The 25,491-nt window shown below is 35.7% G+C and overlaps 1 protein-coding gene across 3 annotated transcripts; it reads right to left on the bottom strand.

The window, feature by feature from the left end:
* Positions 1-1,598: 1,598 nt before the first annotated feature.
* CLEC1B (C-type lectin domain family 1 member B) lies at positions 1,599-24,865 on the bottom strand. Of its 3 annotated transcripts, XM_032854963.1 has the most exons (11): positions 24,572-24,865; positions 23,867-23,965; positions 22,728-22,847; positions 22,422-22,573; positions 19,629-19,735; positions 13,864-13,964; positions 12,130-12,210; positions 6,381-6,527; positions 4,292-4,443; positions 2,700-2,821; positions 1,599-2,019 (listed from the first exon to the last, which is right to left on the bottom strand). In XM_032854963.1, exons 1-11 carry the CDS (start codon positions 24,633-24,635, stop codon positions 1,887-1,889), a joined length of 1,278 nt encoding a protein of 425 aa, XP_032710854.1. In that variant the 5' UTR covers positions 24,636-24,865; the 3' UTR covers positions 1,599-1,886. The 3 variants fall into 3 exon arrangements, with proteins under 3 accessions (XP_032710854.1, XP_032710852.1, XP_032710853.1); XM_032854961.1 differs by lacking the exons at positions 1,599-2,019; positions 2,700-2,821; positions 4,292-4,443; ... (1 more) ...; positions 12,130-12,210; positions 13,864-13,964 and adding an exon at positions 17,277-17,803; XM_032854962.1 differs by lacking the exons at positions 1,599-2,019; positions 2,700-2,821; positions 4,292-4,443; ... (2 more) ...; positions 13,864-13,964; positions 23,867-23,965 and adding an exon at positions 17,277-17,803.
* Positions 24,866-25,491: the final 626 nt, after the last annotated feature.

Here is a 25,491-nt window from a genome sequence, read left to right as displayed (position 1 = left end):
CCGATATAGCATCAAACTCTAAGAAGGCACTATTAGCTATTAACATATATTCATACATTAATCTTCAAACAATATTTTGAAATAAATTCTATTATTATTTTACAATGAAGAAATTGAGACACAGAGAGATATAGTTGCAAGTGTTGCAGTGTCACTTCTCAAAAAAAGACATCCAGACGGCCAACAGACACATGAAAAGGTGTTCAACATCACTCATCACCAGGGAAATGCAAACCAAATCACAACGAGATATCACTTCACACCTGTCAGAATGGCTAAAATAAAAAAACTCAAGAAACAAGAAGCAAGAAACAACAAGCATTAATGAGAATGTGGAAAAAAAAGAATGCTTGCGTGTTGTTGGTGGGAATGTACACTGGCGCAGCCACCATGGAAAAGAGTATGGACATTCCTCAGAACCTTTAAAAATGGAAATATCCTGCAATCCAGTAATCACATTACCAGATATTTATTCCCAAAATACAATAACATTAATTCAAAGGGTTACATGCACCCCTATTTACTGCAGCATTATTTACTATAGCCAAGATATTGAGGCAGCCCAAGTGTCCATCAATGATAAATGGATGGAGAGGTGATACACACACATGTGCGCACACACACACACACTACACACTACACACTACACATTGGAATATTAGTCAGCCATAAAAAGAATGGAATCTTGCCATTTGCAATGACACAGTTGGGACTAAAGAATATAATGCTGAGTGAAACAAGTCAGAGAAAGACAAATACCATATGATCTAGCTCATATGTGGAACTTCATGAGCAAATGAGCAAAGGAAAAAACAAAAGGAGAAACAAACCGAGAAACACACTTAACTACAGAGAACAAACTGATGGTTACCAGAGGGGAGGTGGGTAGGGGGAATGGGTGAAATGGGTGATGGAAATTAAGGAGGGTACTTGTGATGAGCACTGGGGGATGTATGGAATTGTTGAATCATTATATTGTACACCTGAAACTAATATCACACTGTGTTTTAATTATGCTGGAATTAAAATTAAAAACTAAGAAAAAAAGTGCTAGAGTGTTAACCTTCAGAGTCCCAACCTTGAGAGTCCCAACCTGAGCCCTTTGATTTGTGAGTGGTGAGGATGGTTAGTGAGAGGGAGGAAGAGAGTTCACAGTTGTCTTTTACTGGAGATGCATGGGTATTGGCAGCCTGACTATTCCTTCCACTTATATGAAGAGCTGGTGGTTCACGTGTCCCGTGGAATTCTGCAGTCCTAAAAAGGTATTGTCTTACTAGCAGCAGATAGCTTCCTGTCTTCCTTCTAATTTGAAAATCCATATCTCTGTCCAACCATCCTACCAGATCGATAACAGAAAATGTATAGAAAATCTGGCAGGTAGAGACTTTAAAAGATCACATTTATTTATTTATTTTAAAATAAAAGAACAATATCCAAAAAAAAAAAAAATAAGAAAGAAAGAAAATAAAGAAAAGAAAAAAGAAGAACCAGTCAGCTAGAAATACATTTCTGCCCCCCAGTAGCTTATAGGTTTTTGTGTGGAGTTTATAGTCATTCTAGACTAGGGAAAAAGAAAGAAAGAAAGAAAGCAAGCACAAAGAAATTATTTTTCTTCAGTTTGTTCTCAACCTTTCAAGATTTCGTCCTCTGAAGCTATAAATTGGTTTCATTCTTGGCAATTTAAACAATGTCAATTGAAGTTCTGGAAAGTATTGAAGAAAATTGCCAAGTGTAAGTATAAAGATAGGTTTTGAGTCCCAGGTAGGTGGTATCATAGCCCACACATAGGTTCACTTCTGCATCTGCTTTATGGAATTTTGTGGCAGGTTTTCCAATGTCCTGTTCAACATAACTATCATAATAGATTTCTCCTGGTACAATTTCTTTCAGATAGAGGATCTTAACGCATACTTCTCACAGATAAAATATTTCCAATTGCTGCAGTTAGTGGAAGAAAGGAACTTGTCCTTGAGATATCCACAGAGCTGGTCAGTTGATTGGAGTGTCTGTACTGGTGATCTGGAGAAGCAAGTCAGTGAATCTGACATTAGGTAGGGGGCTTACAGTGCTGTTCTTGTGCGTAATGATGAGAGGTGGGTAGCTTTTTGTTTCATTTTAATATGGTACCCTCCTATGGCACCCTCCTTCTTCAGTAATAGAGATGTTTTTGCTCAATAAAAATGTTAACATAACATAAAAAAACCATCATATTAAAAGAAATAGATCCACAAAAATAGGCTCTAACTTGGGATATCTCTACTGACTTAATTCTCAAAATATGAAAACACCTAATTCTGTTCACTAATCTCCCTAGCTCTATCTAAGATGCTTAATAGGGAAAAATAAATAAATAAAAGTAAAAAGCTTAATAAGGAAATGTCTTAATACTTACGACAATTTCTTTCCCTGAGCACTCACTAGCCATTAAATAATACACAGGAAACATCTGTGATAATTATACTGTTCATTCAGATTCTCAAGTTTTGATGTGAATGTGCTGGAGTTTAATGGCAGCATGGCCAAGGAGTAGGAAGACTTGGAAGCCTCAGTTTTCAGGCAGTTACACAGGCAATCAAAAGCCTGTGTAATTATCATGCTGACTATGTCTTCTGGAGAAAATCTGAGGTATAAAATAAAATAAAATTTGGAATTCCCCCATGTTTCTTCTTTTTCTTGTAATATTTCTCTCAGACACTTACAGGGAAGGTGAAGGAGGGGAGCCATTTTTCCAAAGCCAAGGTCTGCTGAGTCCATCATGAGACAGCTCCACCCAGTAATCATAGCCTTTTTTGACATTACTCAGGCTGTCAGTGATAAAGTCCTAGAAGAAACAGACCTAACAGTGAACTAAAGGGAAAACAACAGCAAACTATCATGAAATATAAAGTGTGGCATTTTGCCTAGACAGACAGAAATGGGAACTGTAGAGGTGGAGACCAAGATAAAGGGTTTTAAAAGAAGTGATACCTTTTATAGACTTTTTTTAATTGCCATCTAATAGGTGTGGTGTTAAGGACTAAACAGAAAATAGGCATCTGGTATTAAAATAATCTTAACAGACTCAGAGTTTGGCAGATAATATATGTCAAAACAAGGTGTTATACGAAACTCATTATCAGGAAAAGTGAAAACATCCTTGACATCATAGACCACATAGATCATTCTTTCCCAGTATACTTCAATATGAGAAATAGTTTAGGATATTCCAGAGGCAAATTACCTATAGGCGTATTTTGTTAGAAAAAACATTATTGCCTTTTGTTACCAAATTTGCACAGAAAAAATAGTATAAACCTATAATTGTTGTAAGTCCAAGTTGCCTTGGTTTACTGCATATCCTTAACATACCCTTAAAGAGTTTTATTTATTTATTTGACAGACAGAGATCACAAGTAGGCAGAGAGGCAGGCAGAGAGGGGGAAGCAGGCTCCCTGCTGAGAAGAGAGCCCAATGCCAGGCTTGATCCCAGGACCCTGAGATCATGACCTGAGCCAAAGGCAGAGGCTTAACCCACTAAGCCACCCAGGCGCACTCTTAATTGAATTGTTCTGTCATTATTTTTTGAGAGATGAACTTTAATTATTGAGTATAGCAAGCATATATTTTTAATAGGCCCAGAAATGTGTAACTGTATATTCTATTTCACACACATTTAGGGGTAAAATGATTTCAGGAAAACTCTTTTTGCTTGTTAAGATGTTAGTAAAGTAGACTTAATGTTAATTAAACATTTCGTTTACCAAGTGCTTATTCTTATAGAACTAACCATTTCGTAACATCACTTCCCTTTCTATACTTCTGCTTTTCTTTTAATAACAAAATTTAATGGTTGTTACCCTTCCCTACAGCACTGAAAATAACAAATTTGAAACATATACAAAATTATTATTGTATATGTATATTAAATGTATATTAAAATTATTATATATATATGTATATATATACATATATATATAATAATTTATATATATATATATATATATATCTTAGAGTGGATTAACAAGCAACAAAATGATATTCTTCTTACCCCCTCTCCTTTTTCATTAAAAAGGGACATACAACTAATATATTTCCCTTAATCTGGATAACTTCCTGTATGTTTGTTTGTCCAATTAAAAGCAAAACAAACCTCAGTAATTCCTACTTTGTCTCTTTTAAACCCTTATTATATATATTAAATATAGTTTTGTTACAGAATATTAAGAAATCCTGTCTAATTAGAATCAGCCCTTTCTTTTAATGTGTATCAGGGTATTTTCAGAATGATATGAAACCATAAGAGGGTGCTTACCATTTCTTCTTTGCTGTCTATTTGCAGAAGATTAGAACCCTCCTTCAAACAGTCCTCTTTACTGGTGTGCCAAAATTTCCAGTTTTCAAAGACACGGTAACAACTTCCTCCATTCTGAATCCAGTTGTTTGGACAAGGGTTGCAGTTATGGGCTTTGAATAGAAACATTTTACCTTATTAAAGTTATTATAAAAATATTAGTAGCGCATCTCCTCAAAGGAAACCTTTGTCTCACCCCCAAGTGAAACTGAACATTGTGACCAAATGGGTCAGATAAGTTGGTCTTACCATGGAAAGATTTATATATTTCCAACTGCAATAGGCCTGTAAGAATTAGTTTAAGATAAAATTAATTTCAGAATATCTTATCCCAAATGGCTCCTCTTCTAAACAATTGAGCTGATTATTCTATTTTTATAAATCTTTCCCCTCTTTAAGCTTATGTTATGTACAGTCTTCATTATTTGCTTATTGTTTCATGTCTGTTACTCTTACTGGCCCAATTTAGTTGGAATATATACTGGACCACTAGGCAAGCTGATAATAAGTTTCAAGTTGATGTGTAAATTCTGAGAGTTAAACATGAAAATGTTTCCTATAGAAAGGACAGGACAAACAGTGTACTTTGAGGACTGATTTGAAAATATGTGGGTGAGGAAAATTGAAGAAAATCATAAGTGACCAATAAGCTTTTTCAGGACTTGGATGTAACTTAGAAGTAAGCCATATTGTTTAATCAGTTTTATGAAAGCTGTCTTAAGAAAGAATATATTCACAAAAGAATTGTGCTCAAGACTATAAAAGGGGCACCAAAAAGCAAGAACTTGACCAAGTGTTTCTTGCACAGAGGGAAAGACACTGAAATTTCCAGAACTCTAGTTTCGACAGAAAGGCCTTCTACTTAATGTCACAAATAGTTTGTTATCAGTGTCCAGGGTCCAAAAGTTGAGTTATTTAAAGCTTCTCAATATCTTTTGTTTGGAATCTATGCTAATCAGTGTCTTGACTAGTGTTACAGCAAGACTGGTGTTGACAAAAGCAGCTGAAATGTTGGAAGACATATTAGGTTTGTAGTTCTCCAAAATGGTTATTACCATTGTCTTAAGGTTAATGGCTCAGAGGAAGGGCTAATTCATGCTTGCCTAAGCCTGTTATATTTAAAAACACTGTTGGGCACCCAGTGATTCTGTAAACATTTATTTGACTAAATTTCAGCCGGGAGGTGGTTTTTTGAGCTCTCTTATTGGTGATAATTTAAATGATATCCACTATAGGGTTAATTAATGTCAATTAAGTAACCACAGAATACATGACAAACTATACCACACATAGAAATAAGGCTGTTTTAGGTTTAAGATTCTAGTAAGAGATATAAAATATAAAAACTGAAGTAACTTTATAGAATTTTTAAAAAACAGTTGAACCCTGCATTGTTATAATGTTACGGTAAATACTCTGATTTTTAAAAAACGATTCTTCTTCTCAAAGAGATATCTAAATTTGAATCTAAAGCAGTGTTTAAACTAAGCATATTGAAGAATTTAGAACTACAATTAAAAATATACTTAAAACTTTGAGTGATTGCATAAAACATAAAATGCTGCTTAAAAAAAAAATCCGGGGGTGCCTGGGTGGCTCAGTCTTTAAGCATTTGCCTTTGGCTCTGGTCATGATCCCCAGGGTCCTAGAATCAAGCCACCTGCTTGTGTTCCCTCTCTCATTCCCTCTTTCACTGTCTCTATTAACTAAATAAATAAAATCTTAAAAAAAAAAAAAAACCCAATCTGCTAATCCTACACATTTCCCTTTGAAATTTGTATGATTCTAAATCTGCATTTCTTGAGACCTCAGTATTTTCCACATACTAATGAAATATATAAATATATATTTTTAAAAATTGAACTGGAGTGTGGATCAAAATTACGTCCCTCCTAATTTTAAAATTCTGTCTGCAATTTTGCAGACAATAAAATGTGTGCCACTGTTTCTTTTGAGGAATTGGTGCCTGCGTTTGTATCTGCACAGCGAAATCTGATTTGATTTGATTTGATTTATTTTTTTCTTCAAAAGCTGATTTTATATCAATTACCTGAACTGAAAGACTTTTGCCTCAAGGTTTGGCAACATTTCATCTGAAGGTTATGGTTTCTCTTCCATTGTGTGAAGTTCAACAGTTCTCTATCCTGATGGATGAGTTTTTCTTGCTGCTTCATTGCAATAGTGGACACCTGGAACACTTCAAACGATAAATGACAATAATTCTCAATTAAAAATACTGACAAATTAGAACAAAGTAATTCTTCTATACAGACTAAGGACAATTACAAATTATTTTTGTGACTTCAATTTGCATTAAGGTTTTGTTTAAAATTTACACTGTTCAAGCATCAAAACTTTGGGGTGTCTAGGTGGCTCCGTCAGTTAAGCCTCTACCTTCAGCTCAAGTTTTGATCCTGGGGACCTGGGATCTAGCCGCTGCCAGGGGGCCTGCTTCTCCTTTTCCTTCTGTCCCTCTTCCCTGCTTGTGCTCTCTCTCAAATAAGTAAAATCTTAATTATTTTTAATTTAAAAAAAGAATAAAAAACTTCAAAGGATACAGAGCAAAAAACCCCTTTGCCTTCCAGATGCACCCAACTCCTCTCCCCCAGCACAATTTACCCATTTCTTTTTAATTCTTCCACACATATTCTGAATTTTACAAGTGAATGAATATAAAATGCCCCCTCTTTATACAAACAGTAATGATCTAATGTATACGGTTTTTCACATTTTCATATTTCATATTTTACCACTTAAAATATATTTTGGACATAATTCCATCTCACTGTATAAAGAGCTTTCTCAATCTTTCATTCTAACTTTAGCAGATTCAATTGACTTATGTTAGTCATTCCCTACTGACTCTTTTTTTTTAAGATTTTATTTATTTGACAGAGATCACAAGTAGGCAGAGAGTCAGGCAGAGAGAGCGGGGGAAGCAGGATCCCTGCTGAGCAGAGAGCCCGACGTGGGGCTCCATCCCAGGAACCTGAGACCATGACCCGAGCCAAAGGCAGAGACTTAACCCACTGAGCCACCCAGGTGCTCCCCTACTGACTACTTATAATCCTTTGGTGTTCCAAAAATAAATACTATAATAAAGAAAATTAGTCACACATAATTTCACACATATGTAAGTATATTTTTAAGAAAAGTTGCTAGGTCAAAGTTTATTTGCATTTAAATTGTATTAGATATTTCCAAATTACCCTCCACGTAAGTTGTTGCAAATGGTATTTCAATATTATTTGAATTTGCATTTCCCTTTTTATGCTTGGTGTTGAAACTTTTTCTCATACATAGAAATGTTAGTTGCATTTCCTTTTCTATGAACTGTATAATTATATGTAATTACATAATTTTTTTCATTGTGTTTCTAGTCTTTTTGTTATTGTTTTATACAATAAAGATATTGTGCTATGAGAATTCATTGGAGCAGGACTGGGATCAGCCTGCATAGTGTTTCTAAGCTCCTGCCTGTTAGTTTTCTAAAGTTCCTGCCTGGCACTAACCTCTGGACAAGGTGTGAGGTATACTGATGAAGAGTGTAGCTTTATAAGCATCAGTCTGAGGACTTTTTGGTCAGATGATACTAGCTTGTCAGCATTGTTTGCTGATGCCGCGTGACTGATTATTCGCCTCTCTTACAATGAGATCTTGAGCAGGCTCTGCTATCGAAGCTGGATACCTGGAAGAAATATGCCTGTGTGAGGACACCTGGGTGGGTCAGTAGGTTAAGCATCTGCCTTGGGCTCAGGTCACAATCCCAGCATCCTGGAATCAAGTCCCACATTGGGCTCCTTGCTCAGCAGGGAGCCTGACTCTTCCTCTGCCTGCCTGCCATTCCCCTCTGCTTATGCTCTCTCTCTTTCTCTCTCTGATAAATAAACACGTAAATAAAATCTTAAAAAAAAAAAAAAGAAGAAGAAGAAAGAAAGAAATATGCCGATGTGGTCAGCATAATATAAAAACTACCAAGCAAGACTCCATGTTGGGCTCTCTGCTACCAGAGTGTTTAGTGCACATACACATCAGTGGTTCCTGACTCGAGAGAAATTGTGTCCTGAAAAAATAGTCACAGAGGGAGGACAAAGTACTTATCTGTACCTGGACTCTCCAGACTATACCCTTACTTTAATGCGGTTCTTAAACAGCATCTTTTTCTTGTAATAAACTATAAATTTGTAAGCATTGTCATTTCAGGTTCTGGGAATCTTCTTTAGCAACCAATCTTGTTTAGTTTAACTGATGTGTTAGTGCACTTACATTTAATGGGTAAGAATAGCTAATGCATGATATGAGCCATGAGTTTCCCAGTGTGTCTTTTGACTTTGTTTGTGGTAGTTTATCCCACATACATCAGATGATTTTTGGGTCATTTTGAGCAAAAGTCTTACACCTGAGATTATACTTTTTACAAGTATATTTCACTTTCATATTTTGATGTAGCTGGAATTTATTTTGTTGGAATTTATGAGGTATGACTTCCAAGTTTTTCCCCCAGATGGCGACATTGTGGTCTCAAATCGTATACTGAATAACCCCTTTCTCATTCTCTTTTAATTGCCATCTTTAGCTTACTCTAATTTCCAATAAACTAGTTTGATATATTTCTATTGTTTTCATGATATTCAATCCACCTGCTTATCTATTCCTAGGTCAGTACCACATAGTCTTCATTATTTTAGACTTATAATTTATTTCAATATTTGGTAAAACCAGGCCTCCCATTTTCATATTATTTTTATAGTTTTTAGAGTTCTTTCCTTATAAGTCTAACAAGGTTTTTAAGTCAGTTCTTTTTTTTTAATATTTTTTAAAAATTAATTTATTTGACAGAGAGAGAGAGTACAGGGAGGGGGAGAGGGAGAAACAGGCTCCACACTGAGCAGGGAGCCCAATGCAGGGCTCCATCCCAGGACCCCAGAGTCATTACCTGAGTGGAAGGCAGATACTTAACCAACTGAATCATCCAAATGCCCCAAGTCAGTTTTTTTTATTTATTTATTTACTTTTAAAGATTTTATTTATTTGACAAACAGAGATCACAAGTAGGCAGACAGGCAGGCAAAGAAAGAGGATGGGAAGCAGGCTCTCCGCCGAGCAGACAGCCCGATTGTGGGGCTCAATGCGGGGCTCGATCCCAGGATCCTGGGATCATGATTTGAGCCAAAGGCAGAGGCTTTAACCCACTGAGCCACTCAGGCACCCCCAAGTCAGTTCTTCTTAAAAATCATTTTATACAGTATTTATTCTTATTCTATTAAATATTTTTCTTAATATGGATATTGATTTTCTTTGAACCTATAACTTAATGTTTTCAATCAATTTTGGAAAATATTCATCCAGTCAATCTTTTTTTTCATATAAATATCTTGCTTTTCTTTCTTTTTAATTTAATTATTTTTATTAACATATAATGTATTATTTGCCCCAGACGTATAGGTCTGTGAATCATCAGGCCTACACATTTCATAGCACTTACCATAGCACATACCCTTCCCAATGTCCTTAACCCAACTCATCCAGCAAGCCTTAAAATAATACTACTTTTTTCTAACTCTATCTTCTACTTTGAAGTCTACTATTAGACTTATACTAATATTTTCAATATGCTCTAGGACGCTTTCCCTCTTTTCTATATTTTGCTCAGGAGCTATGGACAATGGATGGTTATGTCTTATCCATTTGTGAATGGTTCAAGTAATCCCAGCTGCTAGTGGCTTGGGTTATGTTCCTTCTTAGCAAAAGGTTGGATGTAACCAGAGTGGGGAGTAAGAGATCGATATTATTTATTTTATTCTATTTATAATCTGGCATGTTTGGAGATTTCCTTTTAGGAATTTCAAGTATTATTCTAAAATATTGAATTTTGATGAACTTTTTCTAGATCAACTATATTCTTGAGGTTGTTGTTGTTTTGTTTATTACTATCTGAAAAGGTTGTACTACATAAAACTGTAATAAAACTGGAGAAAGGGAAATGATACTTCTCTTTAGTTTCCCCTTATATGGGAAGCAATGCACCTTTACTGGTGTTGGGCTTGTAATAAATTTGTAACAAGTTAGGAATATAGATTAAACAATACATTTACTTAGGGGATTGTAAGACAAATGTTTTTAAAGCCCCCCAAATAAAATCACTTATTATATGATGTTATATGATACATCTAATTGTTGGATTAAGAAAATGAAAAAGAGGGGCGCCTGGGTGGCTCAGTGGGTTAAAGCCTCTGCCTTCGGCTCAGGTCATGATCTCAGAGTCCTGGATCCAGCCACACATCAGGCTCTCTGCTCAGCAAGGGGCCTGCTTCCCCCTCTCCCTCTGCCTGCCTCTCTGCCTCCTTTGATCTCTCTGTCATATAAACAAATAAATCTTAAAAAAAAAGAAAGAAAACAAAAAAGACTGGTAAAAACAATTGGAAAAATCTGATTTTATAGAAATTATTTTTCACTATAGATTTTTTTAAATAGAATGTAATTAGTATAGGTCATATGGTAGGAAGAAAAAACAAAATAGTAGAAAGAAAGCAAGAAATTACTTCTTACATTTAAAACTACCATTCAAATAACAGTTGTTAACTTTAGTTTATATCTATTGAAACTTTTTTTCCATATTTGTATGTAAAAAAATCTATTTTACATACAATTTTTATAAAACTATATTTTTCCATAATTGACTTTTTAATCTGCTTATTTCATGGTAAAATATTGCATAACCATATCTCTATGTTAGTAACAATAGTTCTAGAAGACTTCTTTAAATTACTGCAGTGTATTCTTTTATATCAATGTAGCATCATTGATTTTTATCAGTTATTTTATTGTCAGATATCTATGGATGCACTTTTAATAGTATATAAGACTAATTTTGTAAATTAACCCATTCATTACTTTGATATCATGGTACTTTAAACAGGATATAGATTTCATTCTTTACTCTTTGCCAGAAACATGTCCTTTTTTTACTATGTATATTAGATTATATACATCATATGTGGTTACATATATATAATTTAAATATTAGTATTTACCTTTCTCTTACATTGAAAATTTTTGCGGAGAAAACATTTAACATTCCATTTTGTTGAAATGGAATGATGATCAAGATGATACAATTATTAAAAATTAAAACATGATATTTATAACTCAAAATCTACTGTCTGTAACATAATCTATTACTAGCAAGGATAAGCAGTTGGTTAGGAAATTTGAAGTGAACCAGCTGCTTTTTGTTTAACACAACTCTTGTTTCTGTAACTAACTTTATATAATAAAAGCCCTAAGAATGTTTTTGAGAATGTGTGAGATGACTCTGGCAAATGACTGGCTTGGTAGCAATAGTATAGTCACTATACTTGAACAAAAGCCAATGGTAAAAATATTTTACATTTATGTAATAATATTTAAATGTTTTAGAAGTATTTATAACTATTAACACAAAACAAAAGAAAGCCAAAACTTTTACTAGTAGACAATTTCCAGAAATTACTAACAATTTTAAATACTTTACTTTCTGGCTAGCTTTCCTTTATCCTTATCAAAATATTTTCTTCACCCAATTTTTGTTTTGGGAGTTAAAAAATTGTTTAATAAGTACTACATCCATGGAATGGCAACATCAAAAAAACAAAACAAAACAAAACAAAACCCAACAAAAAGTAAGCACTGACATTATCACCATCTATCCCCTTCTCCTGACCCCTTTTTTTAGTGACTTCTTTGTAATGTATAATTGTGTATAAAGTATATGAAATACATGTATATAGATTATTTTGAAGATATGCTTTTGTACTTACACTTGATCCCCAAGAAAACAGAGGTTGTTACTGAGCCCACGCAGAGAATACATGAGATCACCACCACCAGACACCATGCTCCTGAACAAGGCATAAGGGCAATGACACTGAGTTAAAGAAGAGGAAAGAGATGGGCCCGTGTGAAACTAGGCTCAGTGAAACAATGAGCATTCTTACTAGAGAATCCTTGACGCCAGGGGAACTGTGGTAACAGGAGAAAAGAATTCCAACTTTTTGAATGCAAGTTATAACTTGGAATATCTTTTTTTTTTTTTAAGATTTTATTTATTTATTTGGGAGAGTTCAAGTGTACAAGCAGGGGGAGGGAAAGGCACAGAGGGGGAAGCAGACTCTCTGCTGAGCAGAGAGCCCTACTGACTGTGGGGCTTGATCATGGGATCATGACCTGAGGTGAAGGCAGATGCTTAACTGACTGAACCACCCAAGGACCCCAGAACAGCCTGGATGTTGAAAGATGTCAAATCCAATAGGTTAAGTAATTTACTCCTCTCATCCTTTCATGAGGTCTTAACCTTACCAACTAGTTACATATTCCAATGATCTTTTAGAGACTATAGCAAACCAGAATTCAGGCTTTCGTTTTTGAAAGCAGAAACACTGTGGTTGGTGCATCTCCTCATCTCTTTTCTGCACCCCTTGAACACGATTGATCCAGAGCTATTTCTTTTAAGCATACAATTTTGAATGAGGAATACCTCCCCCACCCCAGGTAATTTTGCATCTCTTCAGGAAAGAAAAATAAAAAATGTGTGACTTGTTATATTGTTAACACTAATCAGAGAAAAAATCAGATAAAAGTTATCTTTGGATTATGTGGTAGGCTGAATGATGCTCCTGTCCCAGATGCCCACGTCCTACTCCCTGGAACCTGTAAATATTACCTCATATGACAAAAGAGACTTTAAATTGTAATTAAGTTAAGGATCTTGGGATGGCGACATTATCCTGTTTTATCTGAGCCTTTATAAGTGAGAGGTCAGTGGTCAGGGTGCTATCTGATGAAGGAAGCAGAGAGAAACTTGAAGGCATAGTGTTGTTGGCTTTGAAGATGGAGAAAGGGTCCATGAGCCAAGTGAAGCAAGAAATGCAGCTCTAGAACAAATGGATTCTCCCCTGGCTAGATCCTCTTGAAGGAAGGCAGCCCTGACAACACCTTGCCCAGTGAGACCTATTTTGGACTTCTGATCTTTAGAACTGTAAGATAATAAATTTATAGTGTATTAATCCCCTTGGTCTGTGATAATGTATTATCAAAATAACAAGAAGCTAATAGAAAGCTTAAAGAAGAACAACAGAACTGATCACCATAGCACACAGCTCCAGGTTGCTAAGTTTTGTCAGATTTTCAACCTGTGTTTTCTCTTTATTTCCTAGTTTTTGTCAGATAATTTTCAGGGCATTTTATGCAGGACCTAAAATAATAAAAAATAAAAATATATAGGATTTCTTTCATTTATCTTCCAAATCCCGGAATTCTTTGTCTTTCCAGCAGGAGAGAGGGAAAAAGGTACTATGTATTTGTCAAATCCATTGTTCTTTTCCTTTTGCACCTTTACTTACTCTTCCACATTACCTCACTTTTTAATGCTATTATATAATGCACATTATCAGAAGCACATGTGGGTTATCTTAGAAAAATCACCTTGGGCTCATCACAGGACAGGAAACAAAGCAGAAACTTCAAAGTCTTGGACTAAATAATCAGATGGTTACCTGAATATTTGACAGAAGACAGATGTTTCTGGTAAGGGCTTGGTGTTGGGGGATCCCACTGAAGAGAGGCGTATGTGTCTTCCTCCTGCATGTCTGAAATGCTGTGATAGGTAAGGCAGGCCACATGAGAAGCTAAGACAAACAACTCTTCTTGTGGTAGAAGCAGGCTCGTGAAAGAACTGAAATTGGCTACTTCTCACATCAGTGGGAAACTATGTTTGGGTTTAAGGGATACAATAGGTGCATCTTCATCTAGAAAGTAGAAGTTTATGAAGTTTAGGCCAAAGTACAACTTGTTAAAGAAGGAAATGAGAAAAGAAACTGAACTTGAAATGGCCTCTGGTAGAATAGACTATTGCTCTGGGTTCTACATCCACGAACATAATGCCGGTGTTTGGATGTAAAAGGCTGGGCCTGATAAATGTAATTTTTCCCTGGCTAGCAAACTTTTGATGACAACTGTACTCTAAATGAGAAGCATGAATTATTTAGTGGATAGATGGCCACTTCTGCCGCATCCTGTGACTACAGCATTAAGAAACTTGATATTTTAATTATCATTCACGTATTGGCCATTTGTCTTGATGGCCAAAGGTCATGTATTGGTAATTTATAGTTCGTAAATCTCAACAATCTGCAAAATTACAATGTTCTCTTTTGTTTCAGTATCTTGCTAGATCAATCATTGATGTCTATAACAAAGGAAAACAAATGACATACTCAAGGAGTAATCTCAGGGCATTGAATCAAGACACTGTAAAGTTTAGAGAAAGACTAATGGGAACAGAAAGAGGAGGTGACTTATGCATTATTCATAAGGATGTTATCACCCCTAGGCCCAAGGAGTTAAGGGGAGGGTATTTGATAGGGGCCATGACCTCAAATACAGAACATGCAGTCTTTGCCAAACATGGCATGGTAAGGAGAGAGTCAAGAAAATGAGTAGTACCCTGACCACTCTCTGCTTTCACCCTTTGATTATTGCAAGTACTTCTCAATAGGTAAATTTACTGGAAGCCAGAGGAAAGTTGCTCCAGATAGTGCTGTTCATTTGAGTTCTGCCTCCCAAGGCACAGAGTGGGGCTGAGAGGCTCTTAAGATGTAAATGGAGAATATCCAGCAAAGTCTCCAAATATTTCAAATGGCCTGAGATTTTGACCTGAAAATAATGTGATGTAACTTTCTGTAGCCTTCTTCATATAATGATTTCTACCTTGAGGACAAAAGGAGGAAGGAACATATCAAATATGCATTAAGACTAATGTCGGAGCACAGGAACAGAAGTTTAATGAGTTGTCAATAATTTCCAGGGGCTCTCAAATTTTATCAGCGCTAAATAGCAAGCTCAGAAAGATCTAGTTTTCTCTGCTTTAGTATATTCTCTGATAATTTTCTTTGGGGGAAACATTGGGCTCTCCCAATAAAGGACTAATGTTACTTTTATTGCTTTTGATGTTTTAGATCATACCACCTGTTACTTATTATTCATTAAATTCCAAGTGCTGTTTCAAAAGGCTTTTACATGAATTAGTTTGATTCTCAAATCAGCTCTGTGAAGTAAGTACTATTATGAGTACATTGTAACTTAATTGTACATTGAAGAACAGAGAAGTCAAATTATTTACTGAAGTTCACTTGGGTAGTAAGTGGAAGAGTTAGTATTTGAAAGTAGGTGGTCTGATCACAGAGCCTGTACTATTAAAATCTGTGCTATTCCGATTTCATGTGTAAGATGACTTTGATATGAGTACCAAAAAAAGAATCTTTGTAGGCATAGTTGGTTCGTTGGTTAACATATTTTAATTGGATTTTTGCCACAAGCTAAGACATTATTCTTTGAAATTTACTTGTGCCATATAGTAATATATAAACATATGTTTTTCCATTTGTAGGTAATAAAACATGAAAGTCCAGAGACATGGTTGGTTGTTTTTTGGATGAATTTCTGAGTTATTAATTCCTATTCCATTTCTCTAAATCAGCAAGTAAAAAACAGTAAAATAATGACACTATCCCCGAAAACCCAAGATCTCAAGACATTTGAAGTAGAAGCAGATTCTGAGGTGCCTGTGTTATTTTTCCTCAGTCCCCCAAAATCTGCTTGTTTACTGATAGTCTAAAATAAGATAAAGATTCAAGTGTCTTTGAGTATTAGTACTCAAACATATAAAATAATGCATATTTATTGAATGTTTATTACATGCTTGATACTCTGCTCAGTGCTTTATATACTATATTAAATGATCCTTGCTATAACCTAAGAGTAAAATAGTAATGTTAAGCCCATTTCATAAATGAGGAAACAGAGTAACTTAGCAAAAGCCACATAAGGAGTAAGTGTCAATGTAATTTTTTTTCAAAATGTATTTAAAAACTACTTGTATCAGAATCAAGTAGGAGAGCTTATTAAAAGCACAGTTCTCAGTGTCTCCTTAGCCTTCCAACTGAGAACCTTAAGTATCTGTGTTTGAACATCCACATGTTTTATTTTGTTTTTGTTTTTTTAAGATTTTATTTATTTATTTCACAGACCAAGATCGCAAGTCAGACAGAGATGCAGACAGAGAGACAGAGGGGGAAGCCGGCTTCCCGCCAAGCAGAGAGCCTGATGTGGGGCTCGATCCCAGGACTCTGGGATCGTGGCCTGAGCTGAAGGCAGAGACTTTAACCCACTGAGCTACCCAGGCACCTGAACATCCACATGTTTTAACAAACATCTCAGATGATGTTTGAGACGCATATTCATGAATTTTATTACTACTGATGTAAGAAGAAAGAGCCTCAGGGAAGCTATGGGAAAGAATGGCAATGTTTGCCTATTATCCTGTGAAAGTGTGCCTCCCCACATATCTATAAATACTTCATGAGTTACTCAGCAAAAACCAAGCATAGAACTGTCAGGAAAAGATAAAGCATTTGTACTTGCTGTTTTGTCTACTTGCCTAAAGTCCTTGTTAAGAAGTCACACACTATCAATTTCCTTGCACAGAACTTTTATTTTCCTTGCACAGAATGAAACTTTAATTTCCTTGCTGTTGAATCTGACCAAAGGTGCACCTGGAATCCAAATTATAATTGTTAGTGTTTTACAGATTGTGTGCTTCTCACATAATGAGAAACAACTATTTTCCTGTTTCCAGTGAGCCAGAATCATGCTTGGTGCTTCACATACAACGACAAATAGGAAAGTCACGGTGTTGGCCTTTATGGAATTTCTGACATAGCTAGTGTTTTATTAGGTTGTACAACTGTGAAGTCATCGGTGTTATACTATTTGAAATATGAGAAAATGCATAGTAAAGAGGCTACATGACTAGTTGGCCCATGGTTGTACTTTAAGTAATCACACCATCTAGATTGTTCTACTGATTCCAAGTTTAGTATTCTTTCCACTGCTTTATGCTGTCTTTTGCACAACTTAAGTCAGTTAAGTCCTAGCCTTTCCTATTTCAATTTAAAATGTATATGTTTATGTCTAAAGATGTGATGAATCATACCATGTTAAGATAATTAGGAATGGAAATCAAGAAGAAAGTCCATGGAAACAGAAGAATTGAGAACAAATGATCAACTCACAGACAGAATTCTGGATATATAAAGAAGGGATGAAATCATCCCTTAGTAAAAGGGGATATATAAAGAAAGGATGAGGTGGTATTGGTAGAAAAGATAATATAAAGATGACTCTAAGGGGAATAAAGGGAAAAATAAGCAATTTTATGGCTAGTGAGTCCACCCAGATCTTTCATCGTATAATCAAGAACTTGTCTGTGACATCTCGCCCATCTCCTTGCATTAAAGTAGTGTGTCCACATTCACCATGCCTGCGTTCCTCTCACACATCAAATGATGCTTGTTCTTACAGAAGGTAGGGTAAATTTTCCCGTCATAAAAATAAGCACAATTCATATTTTCTCTTTCATTTCCAGAAAGCTCAAACCTGTGAATGGAAAAGGTAGAATTAGTTCCTCTAAAAGCTATATAAGTAGTCAACAATTCAACTCTGCATGAAAGTACTTTGTCCACAAAGTGGAAATACAAAGTATGGGGATTAAAGTAAAAAACAATGTTCAGATCATTGAGAAATTTTCAGTATGCTTGTGAATATAAAGTATGTACATCTGCTTAAGTCAATAGCAATTCAGTACAGCTTTGACTAAGCAAAAAGTGAGCAGTAAGAACAGTAGGAGGGAGAAAGAGATGGATGGGATCTGAAATGACAGGAAAGGCTTTTATCTTTTCATCTTTTCATAGAAGATCACACTTTGGTTATGTCTTGAAAGAAGGGTAGGATTTAGGTAAACAGAGAGGAGACAGGAGAGCCCTGTAGGGCAAATAGCTGCACAAAGATGGAATAAGCTCAAGGAAAAGTAAGTTGACTAAATAATTTTAAAATGAAGATTTATGTTGTAGGGTAACAGAAATAAGGCAGCACCGTCTATTGTAATCGCCTATTAACTTGTCTATATGCCCAGCTGTGCTGCTTATGACAAGGGAACAAAGAATGTATAGATCTAATTTATTTGCCAAATATCTATGGGATACCAACTACGTGCCAAAGTTATTGTGTGTGCCAGTATTGGTAGAGTAAACAGAGACACGGTCCCTTCTACTGGGGAACTTACATCATAGTAAGAGGATATTGGTAAGAAGCCAATAAATAGAAAATTTCAGAGAGTGGTAAGAGTTAGGAAGAAATGAAATGGTGTGATAATGGACTTGAGTGGATGTGGGTGGAAGGAACCTAATTTAGTTTGGGTAATTAAGGTTGACCTCATTGGGGAAGTGTTTAAACAGACATGTGAGTCACAAGGGGGAGCCCATCATGGAGTTTGGACATGGAGCATTCTAGAAGAAAACAGTAAGTACAAAAGCCCTAAGACAACAAAACAAGTTTTATTTGTTGAAAGCACAGAGGTTTCCCAGTTTGCCTGCAATATTGTGAAGGAGGCAGCAAATGATAAGAGATAAAGCTCAAGATCTATGAAGAAGTTTGCTTATACTTGCAGTATCCTTTGCTCCTACGCACAGTAAACATTTAAGTATCTGTTGAAAAAAATGAATTGAAAATTTAAGTAATGATCAGATCATACAAGTTGTGTTTATCAGTTTTAATTTTAACTGGAGAGACCTTACAGTTTTGATATACAAGATGACCAAAGGTCTTGAGATTGGAGATTGGAAAGCCACACTAAATAACTCTTACTGTAATGCCTCCTTTGCCTGGATTAGCTGTAGAAGGATGGAGCATTGTGATATGAATACTAGAACCAACTTGTGAATGATGGTGTGCCTGAATCTTGGAGACCCCTAGGGAGGAAAAGTAGGTAAAATGATACTGAAAAGTGAAAAGAATCCTCAACACAATCACTTTCAACCATAAAATAACAAGAATGATCATTTTGTTCTAAAAATATGTGAAGGGAGTCAGATCAGGTCACACACACACACACACACACACACACACACACACACTCCAATGGTAAATTTGAGGGTAGAAATGAATGGGGAAAAATACCAGAACAGAGGTGGATTGTGACTTAGATAAAGAGCAAAGGAATGGGAGGGTAAGTACAGTAGAATTGTCTTATTACCAGGGTTCACTTATTAGGAGTAGAGTGTCAGTGAGTGCTGCTCCTTTTATAGCACACAGTAGGTCATGGAGCCACCTCCAAGCTTTAAGTAGCTCGTTTTCAAGAAGGCAGAGGATCTCAAGAATAAAATCTGCTCATTGTGCCTTGTATTCTGAATGTCCATTGACTTACACATTTTTGGAGGGCACAGAGCCATCTTCCCACATCCAGACCTCAGTAGAGTTCTTGCGGGACAATCCAACCCAACGAATTAATCTAGTCCTGGACTTCATGTATTCCTATTGCAAATACAGACAAATATAATGGTCAACCTGCTTGCACAATTCTTGTAACGATGTAAAGACATTCATGGTAAGACCCTGAACAACAATAACAAGTTAGATGTATGTCTATGTGAATGTTAATTAATTATATTTAATATTTAGAATTGTGCCAAGTTCACTTGTTTTAGAATAAAAAATTGCTTGTAGAATACAGAAAAAATGTTTACAGAAGGCAGATATTGTAACCTTTCTATATGTTTATCTTCCATTGACTGAAGACTAGAGTTTCAAATAGAGTACCAAATATAGCTCTTAAATAAGATAATGGTGAATGACTAGAGAAGGAAAATAAAGAAAGAAATATATTGTTGGTGAAACATTATTACTCTCTACATTTAACTTTTACTTGCTTTGGATTCTTGTTCAACTTAGTTCTGTAGTAGCCTACAATATTTACATTGTAAATATTAATTTGTTTTGGTTGATTGAGTAAAAGGAATTATATGATGTCATTCTCAAAGGGATTACAAACAGCATTTGCTTTTCCTAATTTACATTTTTTAATTTAGGAATTATTACTATTTACTATATGATACACTATACCCATTTGTTTTGTTTGTTGCCTCTTTCTCCAAGTAGAACATAAGCTCCTGAGGTTAGGGACTTCTGTCTGTTTTATTAACTGCAGAGGTTCAGATTCTGGAATAGTTCCAGGGCATATTTGGCAAATTAATGGAGAAATCAATCAGTCGATCAATCAATTCATGGGTAGCAAAATTAAAAAGAGTCAAATAGTCATATGTTCTCATATCTCCCAGAAAAACAGATAGGTGAGAGTGCATTCTTGGCAAATAAAAAAATGACTCAAGCTTCTTAACAGAAGTGAAACACAGAGTAAGAGATAATGTGTGAAAGTGACTTTTGACTGCTTATTTATTTATTGTAATTTTTTAAAGATTTTATTTATTTAAGAGAAAGAGATAGTGAGAGAGAGCATGAGTAGGGGTGAGGGGACAGAGGGAGACTTCCCTCTGAACAGGGGGCCCTACGTGGGACTCTATTCCAGTACCCTGGGGTCATGATTTGAGCTAAAGGAAGATACTTAACCAACCAAAAAACCCAGGCGCCCCTTATTTATTTATATTTTTAAAGATTTATCTATGTATTTTAGATTGAGAGAGAGAGCGCGTGATCAGGGGGTGGGCAGAGGGAAAGAATCTCAAGCAGACTCACCGCTGAGCATGGAGCCCAAAATGGGGCTCAATCCCAGGACCCTGAGATCACAACCTGAGCTGAAACCAAGTCAGATGCTTAACTGGCTGAGCCACTCAAGCACCCCTATTGCTTATTTTTTTAAAGCGTGAGCTACCCGTCCCCTTTCTGTTAACTCCTGTTCCATTCTTTAAGATACATCCACATGACATACTTCACTATACGAAGTATATTCTCCCTGAAATTCAACTATTCTTTGTTTCTCAAAAATGACATTACTTCCTCTCTCATGTATAAACCTCCAACCTGGTATCAGTTTAGAATACCAAGATTCAAGACATATTTGTATACTTCCATTTAGCCTCTTGTTATTGAAATTGAGATTTTAGGACACTCTCTTATTTTGCCTGATTGGAAAGAAAGTTAATTTACTTACCTGAATATCTTCTCTATGAGTTTGAGTCCACAAAAGCAGTTAGTGAGTGGTACAGCAGTTAGAATAACAAGGCAACAAATGATCATGAGTGTCAAGGGAATGATCTCCTCATGTCTGGTCCATTACTGTGGACTTCATCTCAGGAAAAGTATAATCAGTTTTGTTAATCAATTATAGCAGTTCTGTAGAATAGACTGTAGTTCTGTAGAATGACTGGCTTGACTATTTGAGTTCAATTTAATGTCTGCACACAGCCCAAACCAGATCTTCTACTTGCTTTTGTTTTTAATATACAGAATCTGAATAAATACCATATTGGAAGTTGTAGGTTAAGCACCATAAATAATTTCTGCTTTTTAAAAAATGTTTTAATAAATCTATTATTTGGCAGAAGGGAGACTCCAAGGCTTGGTTTCTGGTTTGTTCCCAGGATTCACAAAAAAGAGAAAGGCTATATTAAATAATAAAGGGAGAGTGCATAAGTGGATGTGAACATATTTTGTTTCAAAATAGAGCCTTTGTTAGAGGAAATGTGGAGCCTGTTTAAGAGGAAAATGTGGAAGAGGAGACATGTTTAGTAGAAAAATTTCAACTGAAATCCTGCGTGTTTCACAAATGAGATTATTCCCAAAACTATGGAAGAGCCTATGAAAAGGTGAAGTCTGCATCGTTTCTTCAAGTTCAATTGTTCAACAATTTAGCAGGAACTAAGGACTCATGTAATATTGGGATGACAATGCTATTTATATTTTACAATGCTAGAGTTTCTTTGTACTTTCAGATCCTTTTATGGATTAGTAAATGCAATCAAGGAAACTGAGAAAAGTGAAATGACTTGTCACAGAGATAATACCTGAACTCTCAGTCTCATTAGTTCATGTTAACCCTTTCTATTCTTAAATGTGGTCATTTCTACTGGGCTTGATAAGGCTCTCAGATTAGCACAGGCTGGAAGACAAGAGAAAAAATATACATATATATTTTTTAAAGTCGAATGTTTCACTTAAGATTCTTCTTATGACTCGAGTATACGTGACATAGGAATCTCCTTACCAGAACGTTCTGACTGGCAATTTTCAGCAAAGTAGCATTCATGTTAATACAGAACTGCTTACTCTCTTCCCATGTCAAGTTGTGCCTGAAGAATCCATAGCAGCTCTCTCCATAATATCTCCAGTTTCTGTCACATGGGCTGCATTTATGGCCTTAAGGTGAAACCAAGCAGAGGAATCCATACTTTTTACTTTCACTTTCCCCATAATCAGTGTCTTCTGCAGATCTCCAGATTCCCTACAGATAACAACACAGAACTACTCCAGGGGGGGAGGGGAGATGAAGAGGTTACAAAACCATACTTACTGACACTGTTCTTTTGTTCCAATTGTTTTATTAAATATTGACAGTACTTCTTTGCTACTTGGTGCAGAGTTCCTGAGACATTTTTATTCTCCACTTGGTGGTGGTTTAGCTCTCTGACAGCTAGGTGTAAAAATTAGATAATAATTTGTAATCAGGATCGTATGGGTGATGCAAAGACCTTTCAAAGAACTTTAATTTCAGAACTGTCAATCTGGAAAGTGTTTACTAGATACACATGAGTAAATGAGTACTGCAAAGGGGTCTGGGTAAAGGAGGATATAAAGAACAAATTAAGAACTATAAAAAATTGACACCTGATTCTTATCCAAAAGAAGACATGAACTCTATGAAGAAGAAAATCACAAACAAGAAAAATGCCATGATCAAATTGCGTGCCCAAAACGAATCTTTTGATATTCCTTTGAATATAGATTTCTAAGCAGATTTCAGAGGAGAATGACACCTGTTATTTTGTTTTTCATGTAATATCAAAATATCCATTTATTTAAAAAACACTAATTTCTTGTGCCCAAAATAGTATGATATTCAAGTGAATAAACAATGGTGAACAAAAGATTCCAAAATATCTTGTGAACAAATAAACAAGCACACAAACAGGCAACAGCTACATGGATGGTAATGTGATACTGCGGGCTGTTAGATTTATAAAAAGAAAATATATATAAATGAAATGGGATATTAATTGCTTCTGAGTGAAAGTAAATGCATTCATTAAACAAAGTGAAAAGGAGGGCATTTTAGGAAGAGGGAATACAATGGAGAGAAATTTCAGACAGGGAAAGAGGATCTATCTGTGAAACAGAAAAGTCTATGTTGGCTGGAACTGAAGATAGGCAGGATAGAGAGAGAAAAAAAAAAAGAGAGAAGATAGTGTGAATCTAGATTAAGGTGGATCTTAAAGACCAGTTTAAAGTTCTTGAAATAATTTCAATTAAAGTGATTTGAATCAGAAGGAAAAGTCAGAGCTCTCCATTATTGAGAATATCTTGGCAGCCAAGTATAAGATGACTGAAGCAGCAACAAAGAGACACACAGTGACAATCAAGCTTAGTGGCATACACCAGGACTCAGGTTGTGCTTTCCTCAGAACAAATCTTTTGCAATGAGTCAATACTTACACATCATTCCCAGAGCCACCAGCCCAACAACTAACCCCATGCACAAGACCAGCAGAATCAAAGCCGTCACACGCCACAGAGGTGAGGAAGCAGGGTCAACTGTAGACATAGAATACAGATGTTAGGGGGCAGGCAATATGGCATAGCTATGGGGCAGTGTCACCCCTGCCCCCTGCCCTCTCAAGGCATTCTGAGTGATGTAAACAGCTTCGTTGCCAGGTCTTGCTGGTGTTCCCTTGGGGATCATCAATAGAAAGTACAGCCCATTCCCATTCCATACATCGGTCCTTTTCCAATGGACTTTTCTCTGAGTCAAAACAGAGGTTTGTGTTTTGTGTCTTGTTTTGTGCCCAACCCCATAAACAATTGCTTTTATAAGCAACAAATGAAGAATCACACCTATTTGCCAACAACTGAGAAAATGAGGTTATAACACATTCTTTCCTCTTATTATCTTGGTTTCTATTCTACCCAACATTAAACTGTATAAGCCTTAACATAAAGTTCTCTGCTTTCATCTCTTGTTGCTTATATTCTAAATAAATCTGTCTGAGCCTAAGTAGGTATTACTCAAATTCTGTAGAGCAGGAAGGTCATCGGGAAAATAAAATAAAATGGTACGTGCTATCACTAGTAGAAAAAGGAAAGTGGGGTTGACCTATTTCAATAATTAACTTCCAGATCCCTGGCTCTGGGTATTCTTACCTGAGGTGAGAGCTGGCTTTCGATTTTTAATATTTAAAGTGATGTATCCATCTTCGTCCAGCATGGCTTCCCTTGGACTGCAAGTGAGCTCAGGGTTCAATGACTTTGCAAAATTGCAGTGTCCACTCTTATAGATTTCAGTGCCTGCTAGTCCATGTTCCTCCTCTTTCTGGTAAGGTGGAGTTATATGAGTTGGGGCACATATTTTTGGTCCTGTTTTGTTCTTGTTTTATGGATCTTTTTTCTTCCAGGAAGCCCTTTCATAGCTGTTCAGAGATACATGGACCTTGAGCATAAAAATATAAAAATAATAACTTGCAGTAAAGGAGTAGATATCACATTTGTTTCCTGTTTTCTTATCTTCAACTCTGAATGAAGGAATGTCTCCTTATTATATCCTTTCAAAGAACAAAAGTTCGTGCTTCATCTTAACCTTAGTGGAGTCTAAATAGTATTGTTTAAATGAACTGCTTTCTGACGAAAATTTGTGGATAAAACACGAGCAGATACATAGTCTGTTCCATTGTGAGGAGCACATCTAATGTAATTTGATCAAAAATGACCTAGAGTAGATGTTTCAAGGTCTTGTGTTCGAAGATGCCATTCCTAATTATGATCTAGAATTCATCCAAATTCTTGCATTGTTCACAAATCATATTGTTTAAAAATTTGAGGACTCCACAGGAGGCAGACTTCATATTGCTTGGATTTAGGCATTAAATAAAAAACAATCAAATAAAGTGAAATAATATAGAGTTAGTGATTACTGTCTTTCAGTAATGTTTTCACTTTAAAGTGAACATCCAGGAAAGGAAAAATCTTACGTGAAATTGTGTAATTTCAAGTACAGTGGTGCTTCAAAGAAGAGCTATTTGTGGAAGGGACAGGTTCCTAGTGCCCTTCACACTGGAGTGTGACTA

This window comes from Lontra canadensis, unplaced genomic scaffold (assembly GCF_010015895.1).
Source record: "Lontra canadensis isolate GAN:19392208 unplaced genomic scaffold, GSC_riverotter_1.0 scaffold9, whole genome shotgun sequence".
Classification (NCBI taxonomy): Eukaryota; Metazoa; Chordata; class Mammalia; order Carnivora; family Mustelidae; genus Lontra; species Lontra canadensis.
Note: the sequence above shows the minus strand (reverse complement) of the source record. Positions and strands in the feature narration are given on the sequence as shown.